The sequence below is a fragment of the Diplotaxodon limnothrissa genome, linkage group LG17, assembly GCF_057381915.1.
Source record: "Diplotaxodon limnothrissa isolate DT_005_m linkage group LG17, D_limnothrissa_male_GT1.1, whole genome shotgun sequence".
Lineage (NCBI taxonomy): Eukaryota > Metazoa > Chordata > Actinopteri > Cichliformes > Cichlidae > Diplotaxodon > Diplotaxodon limnothrissa.
Window position 1 is genome coordinate 13,183,048 of NC_140612.1, and position 22,722 is coordinate 13,205,769.

Here is a 22,722-nt window from a genome sequence, read left to right on the forward strand (position 1 = left end):
TTTGCTTTGTTACAGAGATGCACATTTATGGCAATACACTACAAAACAAATTCTACAAATCGGTAGCAGAGAAAAACATGCAGCATGCAAGCAGATGGTGTAGACTGAAGTTAGGTGACTGAACAAAGTCTGTCACCTTGAGAATTCAGCACTGCACTTTTCACACTTTCGCCACAGCAGAGAAAGGAGCAGGACAGTATTTGGAGACAAGTCCATCATTTCAAAATGCTAATGATCAAAGCAATTACGAGACGGTTTTAGCCAACTGGCTATGGAATACACATTTTTCCTTAGCATCTGGCGGTTGCCAGGACTGACTGGTCTGTAGGTTTGTGTGACTCAGACGTTAGTGCTCATAGTGGCCAAACCTCAATAAATGATGCTCTTGGTTGCTATGTCATCACCTGTTGGTTTAGTGAAGTCCTGTTATGGAGTCTCGAGCTAAGTTTTTCACCATATTTTCAGACTGTGAAACAGAATGCTTACTGGCTTGTCAATCACAATGGATAAGCTTCACTTCTGACAAGATACATCGTAGCCTCTACATATGCTCAATCCAGAAGTCTAAATTAAGCTTTGCCCCAATAAAGCAAGTTAATCCACAAAGACTTTAAATAATTGTGAGAATTTCTATGTAAAAAAAAAACCCCAATCCTTTCCATGTGGTTATGATTATAAACTATTAATTCATAGAATTAGTAGATATGAGATACTGTTCATACAGAGGTGCCTTACCCCATTAATACACAGGCAATGCATGCCTGTCTGACTGATGTTGAGAAACAATAATTTTAACATATCGCCCAGTTCTAACTAGAGATGGCACGATACCACTTTTTTATGTCCGATACGATATCATAAATTTGGATATCTGCCGATACCGATATGATTCCGATATAGTGTGTTTTTTAATAGATAAAACTGTTTTTTTAATATCTTGCTGCATTTTGCATAAATTCATACTGAAGTTTAAATAAACAACAACACTAAAGCTATTCTGTTATACCTGTATGTAAAAAATACACTGCACCCAAAAGATTTCATAGTTCAGCAACACTGATCAATCTAATAAACTTAAACCTACTCCATCCTCCCTATTCTAGTATTTTAAAGAGTACTTAGCAGAAATATTAAGCAACCTAACTAATAGGGTTGCAAACTCCCAGCAAAAAAAAAAAAAAAAAAAAAAAAAAAAAAAAAAAAAAATAGGGAACCACCCCCCACCCTCCACCTCATGATGCTTAATCGACGTAATCAACTTTAATTTCATGCAGTGTGAAAAAAAATGCACAGAAATAAATTATTTTTCAAGAACAATTACATAGATTCAACATCTTTCTTCAACAGAATTGCAGACTGCACAGCCTTCCCAAAGGAAAAAGTACTATAGTTTACTAGGGCATATTAGACTTAATAGTTACTATATACAGTAATGGACTTCTATATATTTTATATAAGATTAAAACTTTGGGTGTAAGATTCAGATAATTATTTATTAAAATCTAGACATTTTAAATGAGAATAAGAAAGAAAAGTGTCTTTGTGCCCCCTTTTCCCTGTTCATGCCCTATCCGCCCCCCTGGCTAAACTTTGCTAGATCCGCCCCTGCACAGTTACCAGCACTCAGCTACTTAGAAAAAGATCCTCGAGTAGAAAGTAATATTAAATAAATTCTAACAACAGTTTATCAAGCTTAAACGTGCTGCTGTTATTCAGCCGCTGGTTTCCTCTTTCTGGTGCGAAGTGGGCCAAAAACAAACAAGAGAGATGGACTCGCGACAGAAAAGCTGATCAGCTGATCATTAAGCAGTTTCATGATTGAAGTAGCAGCAGGAGAGGGAGGGAGAGAGAAGAGGCAGTCGCTCCATATATCGGTTGTTAAGCTTAACGTGGGAATGCTTTACAAACATTCAGAGATGAACTTACACACTTGTTTTACTTCTCTCTGGGATCACTTCCTCGGAGATGAAATGCTGGTTTGGTAGCGAGGCTCCAAATACACACAGCCGCTCTATCACGTGAGCACACTGCTCCGACGTGCTACGGTTATGAGCCGAGTTAGTGTCGCAAATTTTGTGAGGTGCTTTTTTGATATTTAATGGATCGGATTACATTTTTTTATTTCTCTCCGATATCCGATCCAGTAATTTACGTCAGTATCGGACCGATCCATCTCTAGTCCTAACCCAGATCAATCGAATCTAATTTTTTATGAGTTTTCTAGAATCTGATTTATCAATCATGTCTTTCACGGAGGACACTGTATTATCAGAGCTAGTAAGATATCCAGCATATGCCATAGCTTTTATATTATTAGCACCATTTATGACTAAATATTTATGCAAAGGATACACATTAAACTGACCTTATAATGCACTCCTTTGTTTACAGCTTCCATTATGTACTTTACAAACCTTAAACAGCTTTGCAACACTGAACATACACAATGACATGATAGCAATCACAGGAAGAAAAGGGGTCATTGAGTAAAAGAAAAACATTAGTGGACCAATGCAACGCATGCGCATGCAAAATAAATAAATAAAATTAAAATAATAATACAGTAGGTATTACAATTCAGACATGCACTAAATCATGCATCTTTAAGTTTTAGTAATATACTACAATACAGCAAATGCATTCCCTATTGTTCATACAGAGCTTAGTTAAAATGATCCAAACTAATACAAAGCTATAACAACTTTGGGTACTGGTTTGGGAAGTCATTTCCTGCTTGATGTTTATGAGGAGATCTTAGTCAATCTGTTAACTCACCTTCTTCAGTAAAGGTGTTGAGCTCAACCTAGTATCAAAGTCAAATGCTCAACACGTTCTTTTCATCCAGTTAACCGCAAGCCATTGAAAAGAAATTTATCAATCACCACCTTGCAAAATGAATCAGACAATACAAGGGATACAACATTTAAGGAGGGTGGAAACAGTACAAAAGACGGACATAACTACCATGATGTGACCCATTGTTTTCTGCACTCCTGTTTTGAAGCCAAACGTTTCTACCATTTCCATTTTGGTTGCAAGAAACTGGATGTGACTTGAAAGGGTATGTCTGAATGTGAAACTGCTTGGTCATTGGCTCCCGACTTGTGATTGACAAGCCGTTAGCCAATGAACAAGCAGAAAATACCACTGATAAGCCTCCTATTTGACATGTGGTAGGTTTAAGATTTTATTGAGTATGATCTTAAAGGAGTAACTAAGACAAAGAACTAGCAAAGTGTTTACAGAGGTCAAAACAGAAAGGCTTTTTTCCTCATAGACTAAAGGACAGGAACACTCATTGAAGGCATAGTTATAGCCATCTTTAGGCTTTCAGACTAAAAACCGGTTTAAGGCACTTCCACATCGGCTTAACTTTTTCAAACCAGGAAGCTACATCCATCTTTTGTACTGTCTGTGCTCAATGCAAGGTATGTGACAGCGTTACAAGGAATACTCACATGTGAAATTCTGAAGGCAAGATGGGAGAAGACAAGCTATACATTAAAAAATTTATCTAGATCAGATATTCAACATGAAAGTCAACCTTTCCGCAGTCTTTAAATGGCTCCACTTTTAGCCTTGGATGATGCTGAATGGGAAAAATGCTTTCACTGAAATCCAATTTAATCCTAGAACATGAAGCAAAACTTGGACCCAACCCCACTTCAGTTGGGAGCAGTTTATTTTCCTCTACATCATCAAAAGTAGACATTTGCTGTTAAAGCACATCACACCTTTCAATACTCAATCTAATTAACAGATCAAACAAATTAGATACGATGTGGAAAACAGATTTTATCCATCTTCTTAAAGAACTGCTGCCTAGGCTCAGCTGCGGTAGGAGGGGAGGTTCATTTATCCGTTTCAATTTCTGTGCATTTTCAGGGAGAGTGTATCCTGTATTGAGGAGCTCCACTAGCAGCCAGTATGGTTGCCTGTCACTGAAGTTAAGAGGATAGCACTGTTGGTGTGTGTGTGTGTGTGTGTGTGTGTGTGTGTGTGTATGTATGTATGTATGTATGTATGTATATATATATATATATATATATATATACACACACACAAAACTAAACATACTCTTCTGAAGGCACCCCAAAAATATTTCATACAGTAGGAAACTGCCGTTTTTAATTTAGCTTAGTTTTATTAACAAAAGTTAATACTTAATTTCTTGGGAGCTATTTCGAGCTGCAGCTCTGGTGAGTATTTCTGGCAGCAGGGTGGTGCACTGGGTGCTGGATCAGCTCAAAATAAACTACATGGCAATTTTGGAACATGTCATGGCTTCAAGCAGTTTTTGGAAAAGAAAAAAGAAGAATTCTATGCAATGGTTGATTTAGATATAGATATATTTAGATATAGGCTGACGTATACTTAAGACAGTTTGATTGTCGGTTTTGGCTGGCTCACAACATTCAGTTGATATCCCTGTGACTTTAGAATTTGGAGAAAAATGAAATCACCCCAGACACCCTGTGGCATTATATAGAATATGCTTTGTTCTCCTTTGATGTAGAGTATCCTTGCATGTATATAGTTGGTGCAATTTCATTCACAAATAATTTAATTCATCAGTCCCTCCTTGATAACATTTAAAGAGGGTGGCTGACAAAGAATATATACGTGATTTAGAACAACAAGAATTCACCTCTCCTGCCCTGATCTGTATAGAAGCTCATCAGTGACCATGTTCCAGGATTCAAGGCAGCACTTCCACTTAAAGATACTTGTGTAACGTCATGTAGAAAACCCTGTCATGCCAAATGCTAAACAACAAAAGACAGAGCATCAGGAGCGCTGTCAACTTCCAAAGGTGCGCGCCCTGCTAACCTTAGCCAGCTTTCATCTTCTTTAATTCGGTCCTAGCTAGAATTCTGCAGTAGCCATTTCATTTGCACCGGAATAAGTCTACTTGTTTTAAAACGTGGCCCTAAAGAGCTTCTTTTTAATACTGACAATGCCGTAAAAACCTAACCAGCACAAGCAGCCACTGAAGCCGGTATCCGGCAAGAGTGACTGCCGCTCCGACAGTGTTAGCACTAGCACGCTGCTCATTCAGCTAGCAGCTTGCTAGCCACGGCTAATCCCAGCCAAGCGCCTGCTCTGTTAACCACTGAATATCCATCAGTTTACCCAAAATGTATTTTAAAGATTCCCACCACTAACAACCACACTGAAACCTGGCTGTCGGTCGGCGTTGAGCTTACTTACTATTGTGGGGTTTTTTTGTCTTGTCGGTGTGAGGCCGGGCCAGCGGATAAAACGTGTTTCTTCGGTCGTGAATGACAGCGGGAAGGAGGAAGAAGCGGAGAGGAAGCAAGGAACAGCGGTGATTGTGTGATCTTAGCGGGTGGGGGAGGGAAGGTATGAATCATTAATGTTGCCTCATGCTCTGTGTTGAATGTCATGTCGTTTTGATATATTAAAATTGGAATAAATGTGACACTGGAGTATTTGCATCTCACCAAATTAGGTCACAACTCAGTTTAAAGCTACACCTCATAATTTCCAACCGCTGTCTTAGTATGACAGGCTTTACTGTTTATGATACCTTCACTCAGTTATTATTGTAAGTCTCTAAATTATTTACATCTGCTGTTATAGACAAATCAGTGACAAAAAAAAACAATGTTTCATTCTCTTTGATCTAGATTTCAAATCCTCTGAACTTTTTATTTCTATTGTTCAGCCAGTTCAAGTGAACAGTCTTGAATTTTGACTCATATGACGCACTGGCAGATGAACTATGTAATGTTATTCAGGGCCAGAAAAGGTACTAAATGGACTTGTCTGGAAATTTATTTTTCAAGATTACAATTAGTTTTGTGGTGCCTTTTGTTATCAGTGAACTCATGACTTTGTCCATCAATCCACACACACCCATTCATTCATTTTTTAATGTGTACACAGGTCTGGGCTGCAGTCTATAAAGAGACCAGACCTTTCCTCCCTAAATGCAAACTCAAGCTTTTTCAGAGGAATTCCCAACTGAGGCCCACCTCTCCTGGAGCAGGAAGAGGTGGGCCTCAGGTCCAAGTTGAGACCTTGCTAATGGAGAAGGGGCTCCATGTGGCCTAAGACGCAGCAAATTGTCCACCCTCTTCTACACCCACAGCACATGCTTTGTGGATCAGGCCACAGTCAAAGGGTAATACATTGTCAGTCAGATTCTTGGCTGACCACTGACTTCAGATCTAACAATATTCAGTGTATAATTTCCCAAAACAAATTAAAACAAGAATTTATCGAATTTATCTTAAATGATTTATCCATATGGCTGCCTATTAATGTTTCTTTCTAGGCTTACTGACTCATTGTTGCAGTGGCTTGTTATCTTTTGTATTGAAGGTCAGAAATTAAGTCTGAGCTGTCAGCTAATAGCTGGTTTCAAGACTCCAAAACTAACAGAAAAATAAGGAACAGAACCTGATAACATGACACTTTATGAAAATTGATACTTATTTTTAAATTAGAACCATTTTTTTTTCCATACACCATGTTATACACAACCATACAGTAGCTATACTTGGGACACTATCATTGTACTGGAGCCACACAAATGTGATTACTCTTATCCTAAAATTTAGACGTATGCTTTATCCAAACAAATATTAAATACAATAATAATAATTTAAAAGATTAAAATGATCCACTGACTCTACATTACAATCCAATCAAGAGCAGTAAGGCAGTACAGCAATGAAGATGTTCATAACAGGGGCTTCTGTAGTGATGATGAACAATATGGTCTGCATAACAGCTTTTTTTCTACTCGTTTAGCCTCTCCTTCAGCCTTCGAGTCTCACGTGACTTTTAGTAAATGTGACAAGTTGGATTTATTCAGCATTTCGTTATTAGAATATATATCAACAAATACTGGTACAATCAAATTTGGGTTGTACCTTACTTGCATCCAAATCCAATAAGACAGGGTTATTTGAGTGCATGTAAAAACAGAAGTCATGGTCTAATATTAAACTGTCAGAATCAATTTTAAGATTAAGCCAATGTTGACTTTTAGCTTACAGAGACTGAAAGAAGATGAGAAAATGTGATTTAAAAAAGGGACAACTTGGTTTTTTTTTTTTGAGTGTGATGAGAAGAGAAGAAGAAGAAAAAAAAAAAAAAGGAGTTCAGGTTTCCATGTTGGGTATTTATCAAGTTAAAAGTCTAATGAGTAGTTCTTAAAGGCAAATTTGTCCATCACTTTCTGCTCCCTGCTGTTGACTTTCGGCCGAGTTCCCTGGCTCTCTCTGTGGCGGACTCCACAGCACTCATGGTTGACGCCCTCACACCGCCTTGTTCCAGTGTGTGAAGCCCATATATGGTTGTTCCACCTGGCGTGCAGACTTCTGAGCGAAGTTGAGCTGGATGCTTCCCGGAATCACGTAACAACCTCCCAGCACCCTGCAGCAAATAGCAGCTTTCAAATATTATATTTGGACACGCAGGAGTCAGAGCTCTGAAGTGAACTGTTGTAAAACAGAAGTGAGCAAAGTGTTAAACTGACCAGAACAGTCTGAGAGGCAATGCTGTGGGCTAGAGCGCTTGGCATGCCCATTTTAACAGCTCCTTCTGCCAGAGCTTCAGCAAAAAGATACACCTGCAGAGAAGAAGCTCACTGATCAGAATAAAACATGAACTCTGTGTCAGTAAGTCATTAAAGACTCTGGAAAAAGAACAGTTAAAAGAAATCATAAAAAGCCCAAAATTGACATGACATTCATGACCATGGTGAGCTCAGGTAAACCTCTGAGCTCAACTGTGCTCACAGGAAGCTCAACTTCCAGGCAGGTACTACCAGTGACAGTGAAGAATACCACTGATTGACACATGACCTGGGTGTAAATAGATTAGAAGGACACCTAGGCAACTGGAGCCTGGAATATATAAGCAACCGTCATCTTCAAAGCAATGTGTATGTTCTGAGAAATTCATGTTACAATTGTAAACAAGAAGTTACAAAAGCCGCTTTTCCATTAGTACCTATTTTCACCACGGTTTTCAATTAGGTCCCAGTACCTGGTACCAGGGTTCCAAGCGATCCTAACAGGCACCAAGACGTCACCAGACTGCATGCCAGTGATTGGCCGGTTAGGAGTGTCATTTGATGTGTTATGAGAGCATCTCGTTCATGAAAATCAAAACCACCATTTTTGAAACCCAGCAACGGGTTAAATGGCTACCAAAAGCAATGCCATGTTCCCCAAGTCTGACGAAAAGCCACAGAGCGAGCAGCACGTATATTCTTGCCTGAACTTCCACCTTTTTTGTAGTGTTCGAGTTGCATACTAATTACGTCATGTCATGCTCGGACACATTGCTATAACAACAACCACACACATTGGGTTGTACTCTGCTGCAATGGAAAACCAGTCGATCCGAGTAGGTACTAATGGAAAAGCGGCAAAAGACTTCAGATAAAACAAATAAACCAACCAAAAGAAATAAAATCTAGGACACTCACAAAGGCTACTCCGCTCCCGCTCAGCCCAGTATGGATGTCAATCCAGGCTTCAGGTCCCTCCTCCACCAAACCACAGCGATGCAACAAGGAGCGAAGTAGTGCGCCGTCCTCCTGTTTTGCGTGTGATCCTCGAGCAAACAGGAGAGCACCTTCCTGAACTAAACACGGTAGATTTGGCATCAGCCGGATGGCAACAGAGTTCTCAGGAAGGAGCTTGAAGTTAAAAGAGGACAAATATAGATAGATCAGCATTGAAAGTTACAGCTCACCCTAAAATGAAATCTGTGCATGCACATAAGTACAATTAAATAAAAAGAATTAAAAAAAAAAAAAAAAAAAAAATCAGCAATTAATAAAATGTAACATGCAAGTAAACAATTATAATTTGGCATATTAATAAAGAAAAATGTGCTTTTTCATAAAACATAAGAACAAGAATCATATTTTAGCATTAAAATATCCCCTTTATTAATGAGTTTGTGCACACTGGTGGATTAAGCATTAGAGAACCAAATGATGTTGTAATTACATAGACTGCTAATTTAGGGCAGCTCAGCTGTGGCATAAAGATGTAACTGGGTGATGATCTGATACATGTGAGCACTGTATATATAATTTGTGTGTGTAGTATTAGTTTCAGGTAGGAACTATTTTCTTTCCATACAACTATACCTTTATTTGGAACCTTTATTTGTGCCTCTGCCCATGAAGACAGGCGACTCTACTCTGATGTTCGCTAGCTGCACTCTTCTATTGGTAGATGGAGGTGGTATACAAAAAATACTTGAAAAACTTGAACATGAAACTGCTCAGAGAGATCTGTGGTATTTGAAATAATGGTTCGTGATTTCCATAAAGAGACACTGCTACAGAGTTAATAAAAATATACAAATTGGGGAGCTTTGAGCAACTTATACACAAGAGAAGAGAGACATCTCTGCAGCCATCTCAAAAACTCGTTCACACCATGACAGTACAGACATAAACACACTACAAGCCAAAAGAAGAACACAAATCTGATTCAGTGGTAATCTGTCCCTTAAAAGACACCAGAAACTATGTGGCACTCACCTCCTCTAACGTTGCTAGTGTTACTCCTGCTGCAACAGATACAATCATGTGTCTGCCAGTGACGTGTTGTGTGACCTCCTTGAGAACTAGCGGAACCAGGTGAGGTTTGACTGCGACAAAGACCACATCAGACCCACAAACCACCTCTATGTTGGAGTGAGTTACAGCAATGCCCAGCTCCTAAAAGCAAGCCGGTGTAATATTACTTAGCCGAAGCACTAGCTCGGACACAAGATCAAATCATGCTGATGGCACACAATTCCTTTATATTGTTAATTTTTGCAGAAGCATTTACATTTCTAGGACTTGGAAGATGTCCTCCAGTATTACAATTATTTGCTTATGACATGATTACAGTTCATGTTGCTTTCTAAAACTCTGCCATGATAACAGACTCAGTGTTGTTTCAGTGATATTAGCAAACCAGTGTTTAATGCCATGCAAAGTGCTGTTTAAGAGTTTAGAGGAGAGGAGTAAACTTTAAATGGTCAATTAATCATTTACTGGGTCAACTTTAAAAAAAAAAAAATCTATTGGATATAATCCAATTATCTATTCAGCAACTTTGTTTCTCTCAACGAACAGTACAAAGTTGCAAAAAGTTATAGAAAATTATTTTTCATTCTCAGGTGAGAAAAGTGTAAAACACTCATCAGTCACCATAAAAATATGCTTTTGGGAAAAAGAAAAGAAAACAGAAAAACAAAACACTAAAGTGGTCTGACGAGTGATTAAACCCAACAACACAGTTTGCTGACTCATTTTTGGGGAAAGATTCAGCAGACTGAAGCTTAATAACCACAGCTGTCATAGACAGAAAGGTTAGGCCCCAAATCTAAAGTGGTATACATTTCATTTCCAAGCAGTATAAGAATATATAAATGCAAAAACCACCTCTCCAAAGAGCAAATTCATATAACATTCAAATCATTAAATGTTCGTGTAAAAACACACACAAAGTTAACTTAAGTGACAAAAATAACAAGGGGTTAAGAGAAAATGCAGTATTGTTTATTGCGGTGCCCTGTAGTGGCCAGATGCAATAAGGTTTTTATTTCTATTGGTCACAGTGTTGCTAAGATATGACTTTACTTTCTGTTTGTCAGCTTTCCACACTTATGATTAGCTGTGACAGCCAGAAGACCTCCCATGTCAGCTTTAGTGACAACTGAAAAGAAAAAAAAAACAAACATTTGGGGCTTGTGAAAAATTGTAATACCCCTTCATAAAACCCAGTGGTTTCACACCGGGCTTGAGAAATCCAACGCTTCCTTGTTTTTTAAAATCTAAACTAAACTTTGATGCACTGATCTATTGATGCAAGCCGAAAGACGATGGCCGTAATCTAGGAACTGACTTAAAAAATGATCTCTGACTTCATTAACACTGAGACTGATAAATGGACTCTGGTCAGGACGCGCTTTAATGATCCTTAAAATAACCTTTGACAAGAAACCTTTATGTGGATCTGGTTCAGGCTGACCCAATGAGACCATTTAAGGTGATTTTCAGTAGAAAATACATCGAGTTCAGATTCTGAATTTCAGACATTGTACCTTTCAAAACATGGAGGCATCATTTAATGACTGAATTTCAACCTGTGACCACATTTTAACATGAACTGCTTAGAAAACAGACTGTCTGCAGTTTTGCCTTAAAGTCATGTCAGGTTCACAGTCACATCATCCCCAACATCCCAGCTGTGGCAGACATTTTTTTTTTTTAATAAGGACAAATGATTGATCATTGATCAGTTTTATATACGTTTGATTGAAACAGATTGCTACAATAAAGGGAAGTAAATGTTAGCGGTACAGGAACCTAACTGACAGCCTGACACCTGCATTATTATACAAAGTATTAGCGTTAGAAAGATGGGGAGCACAGATTTTATATTCTGACCAGGTCATAGATCAATGATGTAATCGCCATTTCCATCCCTAAATATAGACGAATGAATGATCGTAAAAGTGCTCATGTTAATTACAAAAAACCCACATCATCTAACTGGGATTTTAGCATTTTTAAAACAAACTTTTGCAGTTTCATTTACTCCAGTATGTCCTCTGATGGTGACTTTATGAATGAAGAAATGAACGTGGATGTCAGTCAGTCGTTTTAGGTGCAGCAAGAGGGAAGAGAAAGAAACTCAGAGCAGGTTAAGTTCACAGAGTTTACCGATTGACTGACTCAAAGTTTAAGTTAACCGTCTTTCTGGAACAGAAAAGCCAGAATTTTCCTCATCTCAGAGTTAAAAAATTCAGTTGTTAGTAAACCTGATTCCCAGAATAGGGACCATGTCTACGAAAAGGTAAAAATGTTACAAATACTTACGCTGCTTAAAAATAACTGGCTGCTTCACTAGTTTTAGACTGAACTGTAAACTGATCTTCACCATAACTGCTTACTTCAATGCAAAATGATTCACACTGAGAACTTAAATGATAGAACAATAAACAAGATGGAAAAAAACCTCCACAATACCTGAAAGCGTCCCAGATTCCTTGAGGATGGTGCACTAACTTTGACGTTTGCAGGAAGGACATTTCCTACAAAGAGAACATTTATTAAATACTAATGTGTCCTTCATTCCAGTCCTCCTCACTTCTTCAGTTCTCTCTACACTCACCGGTTAAGATGCCTTTGGCGATGCCAAACGCCATGTTCCCTGCACCGATAAAGCCAATCTTAAGCTGAGAGTCCATCTCAGGGTCCATTTTGATCTGAAACCAAAGCAGGCAGCAGGTTACAGCAGGAACATCGAGATAACATGATGCCAGTGGTTAAAAATCACCATGATGACGCATTTTCCACTGTAACAAGGGTTTCACACGTTGTTGTTTGAAGATATTAAACTGTGTACATTTTACAGACCAAAAATAAATAAACTCAGGGAATGAATCCAGACAAGAATCAACACTAAAAACGTCACCACTCCAAAGACAATCAATTTGTGTTCAGATCTTTGTGTCCATGCATATGAGAAACCCGATTACTATGAGAAATCAGGTTAAAGCAAAAAAACAAAACAAACTCACACATATATGATAAATCCTAGTTGACAGGTGGTCAGTAATCAGATTCCCCTCCCTCCTCCAGTAAAATGCTGCCACAGCCTGGTTTCCCTGTCATAGGTCATTATGAAACGGCATCCTTTACCCAGTTCTGGGTTTGCAGGACAAAAAAAGGCTTAAGTACAGAAACCAGTCAGTGTGCACATCCGATTTCTCTCGTGTTTGGACTGCAGCCTGTATCACTGTATGTGGTCAATGAGCAACTGAATATTGTTGGTTTGACTGAACCTAGAAACACGTGACTCACACTCAACTGCCAGTCTCCCAATTAAACAAAGACAGTCAATAGAAGCGCACATGAAAATATGAATAAACCCCACTAAAGATGCAGTGGAAAAAATAACAGTGGTGTTTGGACACATGTTGCAGAGACAATAATTTAAGTGTTTGTTGGGGTACACCTGGATTAATATAGAATTAAAATTGTTGCGTTTTTGTTGATCGATATTATAGTGTTGTTATTAGTGTTGTACATGTTTCTACACAACATCATACCTACTAATTCAGGAATCTGAATTACCCTTGTAATGGAAACACTTTAATAGGAAGCAGTGTATTTTTGTATATGTAAAAATGTAAATTTGACTATGTTGATACTGAAAGCTTTTCCTATGTTTTGTTTGGAAAATGATTCGAGACCGTTACTTACCTGACAGAATATTAGAAACACCTTATTTCAGTAACTGAGAGAGTCACTCTGACATTACAGTCTTAATGAATATAGAACTGATTGCCAGACAGGTATACTGTATTTAAATTTAAAAAAGTGAGCTACACCTAATCAGTGGATACTGTAATCCAGATGTATTAAAAAACAAGCAGACTATGACATCATGTAGCATGATCTACTGACTATTATGGCATATTTGGGCCATTTTAAGTTTAATTATGGAGCCAGAGAAAGGGTGTGTTTTCTTGCAAATTTAGTTGTAGTCTGATTTTTTCATAACAAACATACAAGTTCAATATTGGAGTGCATCTGTTTTTGATTTTTTGTAAATCTTTTTCTTCCCATTTTAAATTTGACACTTTAATATTTGAATCTACAGTAATGTGCAAACATCTTGAGTCACCCATCAATACTTTATCTTTTGCTTCCACCCTGCATGTGTGATGCTTTGGGCTCTTCGGTTTCATCAGAAATTGTCTCTGTGGAAGACGGTTTGCCATTGTTAAGGAAGGGAAATCAGGAGGCTGAGGTATGCAAATTAAACAAGAACTAGGTTGAAAGTCAGACGCTCGGGTCTTATGAACTGATGAATCTAAATGTGAAATTTTTGGTTCAAATGATGTCCAGAGGAGGTCAGGAAAGAGGTACAAGAGTTAGTGTCTACAGCTATCGGTAAAACATGTGGAGGTTCTGTCATGGTTTAGGGCTGCATTTCAGCCAGTGGCGTTTTTGATCTTGCCAAAACTGCCATAATACCATCAGATTTTGATCCACCATGCAATACTATCAAAAAACCTGACTGGCAACGGCATCATTTTTCAACAGGTCAAAAGCCCAGACACATGGCCAATGCAGTAAAAGCATAACTGGACAATGGAACATAAAAAAAATAAATAAATAAATAAAAAAAAGACAATGGGGCGTGATCAGCCATGGACTGATCTCCCCAGAACTTCAACATTACTGAAGCAGTGTGGGATCATCTTAACTGAGGCAAAAAGCAGCAAAAATTTCCTTCAAGACGCCTGGAGATCTATTCTTGAAGACAAAGAAGTCAAAAGGCAATCAAAGCAAATATTGACTTTCAAGCTTGTTAGAGTTGTACAAACTGTTTTTGCCTTATATTCTGTATTTTCATGCATGCTTTGATTTCTCAATAATTCATCACACCCATTTCACATTTTCCTAGCAAAATAACTGAATGAGAAGTGACTCAAGACTTTTGCACATTACTGTATCCCGGTTCTCTCCTTCTAAATTTAGGGCTTTATACTGCCAGAATATTTGAACGTCTTCCCTTTTGAAAGTTGTATAAGTTTATATCTTTAAATTAGAATATTCGACACATTTACTTTCCGAAATTTTGAATTTCCAAGGAATTAATCCCCGTCTTCCCAGGCGCCATATTTCAGTTATTTTAATACCTACAATGGCCCTCCTACGTCATCGTAAATTACATACGACACCGCCTCCACGGTTATCACACCTACAATTAAATCCAGGTTCTGGGTGGTATTGTCCGGGCAGGGCTGCGGCCAGTGTAGTACTGATGCTTCGCCATCTGACTCTTCTGTCACCTCGTCGTTTCTGTCAGAGTTAACCCCGGGTCCCACCAGAGGGTGTCTGGACTCCATAATAGCGACCATCGTCTTTTCATAGCGCCACCAGCCCTGTATTTTAGTTGGGGCCGGGGAGTCGGGCTCTCGCTTGCACTTGTAGTATGCGCTTTTGAGAAGTTTCCAGCGAAACTTTAATTGGTCCACGGATCTGTGATAACCAGCCGCTGTCATTCTCCTGTGTGCCACTTTGAACAGTTTGTTATTCCTCACTTTCCTTCCGTCTAAGCACTTCTTCATGTCCAGCTCCTTGAGAATTTCCAGAAACAACTCCGTTTCCTTCACGTCCCAGTTCTGCTTCTTAATGCCAGAATCGTCCATTGTTTTAGCAATGCAGTCTCATGAAAACTCACACGAACTAGCGTTCACACGGCTAGGTTGCTAATAGGTGCTAGCATGCCTGCTGTAGCATGAGCTGTTGTGATGTTGCTAGTTTAAAATCTTTAAGCAGTATTTAGCACGGAATCTTCAAAACCGAATCAATAAAAGGATTACAATTCTGCGTTTTAAACCCTCTAAACATGAAAAAAAAAAGCCCCGCTCATGCATCTGAATAGGAATAGCTTGAAAATAATCCAGGAGAGATTAGATTAGAAACACAATGCACGTGTTTTTTTTTGACTGGACAACTATAAAGTAACACGGAGTGACACAAACACGATAGCGTGAACAAAACCGGGTAACGCTGGCGGTAGGACATTTATTCACCTGATTTGTGTTTCAGATTTGCTGATATCCGGCGTTTTGGCAACCGCAAACAGAAGTTAAATTTAAACCGTGGATGCACCCAGAGCATACACAGAGCCAACCAGCTGACTCTAGCTCCACTGTTGGTTCGTTTGGTTTTTACTTCACTGTCGCTGCTGTTCCAGGTGGGCGGCGCCGCTCAGCATCCTCTGCGAAACATTCCGCGCATACCGTTTTTTTTCCCGCCGTGTCCAGGACGTTTCAACCGTGAAATAAATGAAACGCACCTTTTTAAAGAACGTCTGCCATTCCATTGGTTGTGGCCTCGTCGTGACGAGAAGATTTAAACGGGTTGAAGAAAGTTAGTGTCTGTCATTTGAATCAGCTGTGTGAGGGGGACGGGGGCGAGTGTTTTACCTTGTCAAGGACCTCCTTGAACAACAGGTATTTGTTTACAAATTATTCTATTTTATGCATTTAATAGGGCGTTTTTATTTTAACTGTTCATACATTTCGCAAAATATGATAGCTAATTTTTTGTTATTTTTTAATGACTGCAGTATTTTAAAATCGGGGAAAACAACTTAACATTTTTACAGTAAGCTAATTAGCTTCGTTTCCGTCCCGTTTAAGTCATGCAAAAGTGATTATTTGTTAATTAAATGATGTTACTGCAAGTATTCAGCAGAGCGCTGCAGCAGTGGGCATGCCTGGGCAAGCCTCGGTAGGATCTTCATTCAATCAGAGAAATAAATGGTAGTTGTTATTTCCACATTGTCTAATGCATCCAATGCAGCAGAAACACTTTATAGTCATATACAGAATGCTAAATGCTAAACATCGTCACAATATTCGTTTAAATATGCACAGATCATCAACAATGTTGAAACCACCTGGCTAATGTTTTGTAGCTGACGGTCTCACCACCAGAACAGCTCTGACCAGTCCGGACATTTCCATAAATGCCTGAGTGGAATGAGCTCTGGGCAGTTTGGTGCTCGGGTCATTGCCTTGGGCTCTTTGCTAAAGCTGTCCCTGAGCAGGTTTTGCCCTGTGGTTTAGGCACGTTATCAAGGGGTGTTACGATACGACCACCTAACATCCACAGGATTTAAGTTGGTTAAACATTTTTAGTTCTTCTCTCCACTGGTCAATAGTTTCGATGCGTTGGCTGATTTGCTCTGTTGCTTTTTGTACACGGCTCAACAACTAAAAAGAAAATTAAAGCAACACATCAGATCTGAGGGTTAAAAAAAAATCATGCTGCATATCTACACTGATATGAAAATGATCACCTTACAGAGGGCTGAATTCAAAGACATATTGAAAATCAAAGTAAAAAAATGACGCAGCAGGCTAGTCCACTTTGCGGAAATTTTAATTGCAGCTAGTCATAATGGTACTTAGTAATTTGTATGGACCCCTGCCTGCCCCCTGCCCAATGTGCTTGTAAGCATGCCTGACAAGGTCCGGGCATGGTGATGGTATCCTGAGGGAATCTCCTCCCAGATCCGGACAGTCTAAGATGCAACCTGCTGGTGTTCAATTAGTTGAAACATAATGTTCTACAGGTGTTCTACTGGATTAAGGTAAGGAAAGCATGGGGGGCCAGTCAGTAATATCAACTCTGTCCTCCTCCAGGAACTACCTTCATACTCTCGCTACATGAGGCCAGGCAATGTTGTGCAGCAGAGAACATCAGTGGTGGGCCTGCTAATTCTGGTATTCTCTGGCAAATGCCAGTCAGGCTCCATGGTGTGGGCAGTGAGCACAGTGTAGTGTGGTTGCAGGGATTATGAGAAATGTATTTCCCATGTTTGATGATTTGCATGTGCACCTTGTCATGTTCTGATCCAGACATGGGTCACCTCATCCACTACCTGCACCTCCTGCTGGCCTGTCAGTGTCTCGCGGTCAACGGGCTGTTTGAGTGGCTGAGGCTGACAGAGGCACCTCGAGCAGCAGCGCCTCTTCAACCAGCTGCAGTGGCTCCAGCACATCTTGCCAAAGACGCTCAGTTTGAGATGGCAACTGCAGATGAGAAGTTTCTAGCTGAGGCAAAGCAGATGGAGCTCAGCCCATTGGACAGCTGTCATTACAGGGTATGTGGGCCTTGAAAATGTGTATTTAATCCAACGGACAAATAAAATGTTTTTGAACAATATTAGGTTTGAGTTTGGAGAAGGCTGGGCAACAGTGTTATTAAGTGTCTTTCATATAAAATTCTCATGGCACAGTTTTCAATACATTGTTTAAACAGAGGAATCATGTTTCTCTGGTTTGTCTCCTCCTGTAGGTGATCGCTCGGCTAAAGTCGAGCTGTGACAGCCTCTCAGAAGAAAAGCTCGCAAAGCTCGGAGTGGAACTGTTTAACTGCCAGGCGGAGATTGAGGGGCGCCAGACGTACCTATGCACAGAGGAGATGGTAAAAATACGATCTTGTAGTACTTGTCAGAAATGGCTTTAAAAATATAATGAAAAAATATATAATGTTGTGTGCTAATCTCAATTTTATGTGTTAGACCATCAAAGAGTGCACAGCAGACATGGATTCAGATACATGGAATGCTTACCACATAGTGAGCAACCGAGCGCGCTCCGTTTGTTATGCAACTCGACAGCAGCTTTTCCGGCGCAGAGCAGAGCACACAGTCAATGCACTCATCTCCACAGCCACCAGCCAGCTAGATGCAATGAAGGACCTGAAGGTAAGGCTGGGTTTAAAAAAAATAAAATAAAATAAAATAATTTTTATTTTGCAAATCAGTGGTTTCTTGGATTCATGGATCATTTTCAAACAGGAGGGCCAGGTAGAGTTGAAAGAACTGACTGCAGCATCACTGGACAAGCTGCTTGAAGGCCACAGTGTTCTGCAGGCTCAACAGGGGAAGCTCCACGAGGGCCAGGAGCAGATGACGAGTTCACTGAGGGACAACCTGGAGCGTCTGGGTCAGGAAAAAGCTCTCATCGCCTCTGGACAGGAGTTGGTAGCTCAGCTCATTCAGGGAATTACACAAAGAATGGGTGAGAATTTTACATTTTTCTGTATTTTTATTCTATTCTGTTAAAATTGACTTTGGGCGCGACTGCAAATAATCCGACATAAAGGCTCTTTTCATGTGCTAACAGTCAAATTGCAGCAGTTTGTAAATGGGTTTACTACTGACCATGGATAAAAGAAACTGTTTGTCAAAGTACTCGAAAATGACCTGATACAGTTCGATGTGCTGAATGACTTCTGGAAGTTTTAACTTTCCCCTTTTAAATAAGATAAAATATTGAACTGCAATTCTCTTTAAGAAAACTCTGTAAACACACCTGATGCCACATCATGTAGCATGGATTTTATTCTTTCTGTCCACCTTATTTTTTTATTTTATTTTATTTTTTTTTATTTTAGAGAATGTGAGCGAGCATCTTCAAATCCAGGGCTCTGAGGTGCAGGACAGCCACAAGGCGATTGTCAAGGACCTGGCAGATGTAAGACACCAAGCTCAGGACATCTATCAGAAAATTGGTAAATGGCTGAAATCATTTGTAGTTTATAAAACTATCCCCCCCCAAGCAATGTGCTTACATATCTTTTTGTATGTGGCTGAGTAGACCACAGTATGATAGAGTTTCTGCAGTATCAGGATCAGACCTCCCAGTACTACACTGACCTGATGAACAAGTTGGAGCGCATGAACAGCACCCTGGGAGGCATGCTGCACTACCTCGATAAGATGCAGAGCCGCATAGAGGACAGGCTTCACATGATCCAGGGCTACCTCGGATGGGCAGGTGAGACACGGCAGCCATAGGGCACACTCCCTTTTTATAGGGTCTTTTCCTGCTACAGAGAAGTTGGATAATTGACTGTCAGCAGGACATATTTAGAAATTAATTCTTTACATTCTCTTTGACTAAAAAAAAAAAAAGGTTTCTGTATGACTTAAGAATTCTTTTTCTTGTGCTTTTTTGCTTGAACAGGTTTAAGTCTGACAGCTATATGGACGTGCATCACACACACAGGCTACTTTGTACTGTGTGCAGTCCTGCTGACATTCCTGCACTGTCCTGGTTTCTCTCGAGCCATGCTGCTGCTAACTGTGCCTCTGAATGCAGTTGCTGAAGTCAACCAGCAGCCAGCGCTGGATCTCACCAGCCTCAGCCTGCTGCTGCTCACTCTGTCTCTGGGTATAAACATAAAGTCACTTATGAGGAAAATACATTAGCTGCAGTTTTCTGAAGCATTTGTCACAGTGTGAATTTTGTTTCTGCAGGTCACTGGTTTGTGAATCAGCTGTGGGCATGCTTCAAGATCACGAAAAAGCTGACCAGTCCACTGCTACTCAGCTCGTGCACCATTGTGGAACCGCAGAAGCAGCCTTGCAAGTGAGTATGTTGCACACTAGAACTGCAACTTGCGTATTGGTCTTTGAAAATGTTCAATTTAACGGACTTCACTGAATGTTAAGGCCATCACCATCTTGGTGTTTTGAAACTGGACATGGAAGAGGGGTGACGTCTGCTTGCTGATGGACACTGGTTGCAGCTATCAATTATAATATAGAGCAGGGGTCCCCAATCCCAGTCCACGAGGGCTGGTGTCCCTGCAGGTTTTAGATCTCACCCTGGGTCAACACACCTGAATCACATGATTAGTTCATTACCAAGAACTTCAAGACATGTTGAGAAGGTAATTTATCCATTTAAATCAGCTGTGATGGATCAAGGACACATCTAAAACCTGCAGGGACACCGGCCCTCATGGACTGGGATTGGGGACCCCTGATATAGAGACAGTAATTTATTAAATGAGCACAATGTTGTAGATGTTAAACTTAGCTAATGATTTAATCCGACTCAATCAGAAACTCTTGAGTTCACTGGTCAGTGCTCAAACTGGTAACTGATGATTTGTTCGAGTAAAAAATGAATTTTGAACTCTACACGGTCAGTAAGAGCTTCAGGCAGTAGAACATGTATTATTGTCTACACCAAATTAACAATGATTCCTTTTGCATCTATTGGACCTATTTTCTATCCTTTTGTGCTCAGAGATGAAAAAGATGACATCATTGAGGAAGACGACCTATTGAATCCGGACAGCTTTTTATCAGGTGGGAAACACATGCTGAACCTTTTTACAGTGAATCCTGTTCAAGAGCAGTGCTCTTTCTATAAATTCAGCTTCTCAGTTTTGCTGTCAAACATGTTTGTGTTCAGGTGAACTTGGCATATCAGCTGTGTCTCCACCTCAGAGGACGCTTACGCCAGAGTCGAGGCTTATGCCAGTAATTGGTAAACCAAATCACTCCACTCCCAGGTTTATACCAAAGCCACTTTCTTCAGCGGTAAGCAAACTGAGTTAATGCTTTCAGAAATGCAAAAACTGTATTCTCAGTGCATCACTAGTGGCAAGCAAGACAAATATTGTTTAATTGAAATCTGTTTTAGGCTCTTTGTTACGATATACCCCTGAGTAACCTGGAAGGTGTTTTTGATTCAGTCACTGACTCGTCTGATTTAGGGAATGATTCACGAAGTGCAAGACCCACTCCATCGTTAGTCAGCAACAGGTCAGTAGCTCCAGTTACATGCACATATTTTATTTATATTTTTTTTCTGTTTGAAGAGCTAAATTGTTTATATGGACTGTGATTTAATGTACTTTGGTGTGTGGGTGGGTGGGTGTGTGTGTGTGTGTGTGTAACCCTGACATTTGAAATGAGCATGTCATGTTAGGGATTCTAGCTGCCAGTTCATTGCTATGTTACTGATACCAGTTTTCACTGAAATCATACAGAAATAGAAGAGTCTCCAAGAGCTTTTGGCCTATAGGAGTTGTTTCAATGTATACTGACCTCATTATTTGAAACTGTGGAATTAATAATTACCCTCCAATATAACCTCATTATAATGAGTAAAGGGGAAATATGAATTGTTAAAGGGCATCTTTCTGTTTTTCTGCCTTCAGCTCAGTGTCAGGCCGTCAGCTGTGCAATGGCCTCACAAAAAGAGGAAAAGTCTGTAAGAAGAGAGCCGTGCCAGGACAGGAGTACTGCAGAGTCCACGAAGGGGGGCACTCCTCGTATGTCCAGTTTTAACAGGCTCAGCCGTCTTTGTTGTCTGTAAAAACTGTATACAGTAATGAAATATTGTTTTTACTAAGTTCTGTCTGCACTGCAGACAGCAGTAAGATTGCTGAATGAAAATTACATCTGTAGATATTTTAAATGTTTTTAGACGTTTATTTAGCTTTCGTGTTTAATAAAAATAAACTTATCAAAATTAGCTTTGTCAGAGTATGTGCATGTACACACAAGGAACTGGGCTCAGTTTTTTCTTAATTCCATGCTCTTTAATGCTTTCAATGTACCTAAGAGAACATGGAAACAGACAGTAGCAATGTGCCACAGATGAACATGTATAGCCTATTCATAGTGGTGGGTAACTGGTTCTATATATAGATGGAGGGAGAGAGTTATGTGAATTTGTATAGTATATTTTTTTTTTCTCATTTCTTTTCTAAATGTACTTGTATATTGTTCACATGTTGAAATAAATTATCAATCAATCAATTTGAGTATGTGTAATATAGGTATAACCAAAGAGTATTTACTGCATGGTTTGTTTCAGTAAAAGCTGTGGTGGACGTTTTAGTAGAGACAACATGTAAGCAATGGCCTGTGAAAAGCTGTTCTGTAGCACCTACCAAAGGGAGGAACTGGAAGAGGTTGTATCCTGGGTGTGAGTGTTTCCTAATTCTGAGTTTGTACAAATCGTTTCTTGCAGACCTGACTTGTCCACTGTAGTCTGTTCTCGTCCTCTTTGGTTTGATTAATACACTGATGGTCATGCAGTAAACAGACTGGATTACTGCAGAGTAGAAATGGACCAATAGCTCCTGAGCTGGTGCAGGAGGTCCATCCTCTTCTGGGCCTCTTTGATAATTTTGTATTAGGTGGCAACAGACTGGATCCCTGAAACCTGAAGGAGCATGTTCAGCTGTTTAACCCCTCATTGGTATGCAGACTCATCACCAACCTTCACAAGTCTCATGATCACCATGCCATCTGCAAACCTCACGTTTTTAAATAGGCTGGTGTTTTGAGGTGCAGTCGTTTGTGTATGAGGATCTGCATTCCTCAA

The 22,722-nt window shown here is 39.7% G+C and overlaps 2 protein-coding genes across 3 annotated transcripts; one reads left to right on the top strand and one right to left on the bottom strand.

Moving 5' to 3' along the window:
• Positions 1-7,156: 7,156 nt before the first annotated feature.
• Positions 7,157-15,399, bottom strand: pycr3 (pyrroline-5-carboxylate reductase 3). Its single transcript, XM_085375995.1, has 7 exons — positions 14,773-15,399; positions 12,168-12,261; positions 12,023-12,087; positions 9,539-9,718; positions 8,468-8,680; positions 7,511-7,603; positions 7,157-7,407 (listed from the first exon to the last, which is right to left on the bottom strand). Exons 1-7 carry the CDS (start codon positions 15,217-15,219, stop codon positions 7,204-7,206), a joined length of 1,296 nt encoding a protein of 431 aa, XP_085232121.1. The 5' UTR covers positions 15,220-15,399; the 3' UTR covers positions 7,157-7,203.
• Positions 15,400-17,444: 2,045 nt separating this feature from the next.
• Positions 17,445-21,677, top strand: LOC146614693 (protein brambleberry-like). Of its 2 annotated transcripts, none has more exons than XM_085376366.1 (12): positions 17,445-17,687; positions 17,882-18,010; positions 18,108-18,293; positions 18,387-18,609; positions 18,986-19,102; positions 19,189-19,368; positions 19,558-19,764; positions 19,851-19,962; positions 20,629-20,690; positions 20,797-20,924; positions 21,028-21,149; positions 21,548-21,677. In XM_085376366.1, the coding sequence occupies exons 1-12, from the start codon at positions 17,445-17,447 to the stop codon at positions 21,675-21,677; spliced, it is 1,839 nt and encodes a 612-aa protein (XP_085232492.1). The 2 variants fall into 2 exon arrangements, with proteins under 2 accessions (XP_085232492.1, XP_085232493.1); XM_085376367.1 differs by having other exon boundaries at positions 19,851-19,950.
• Positions 21,678-22,722: the final 1,045 nt, after the last annotated feature.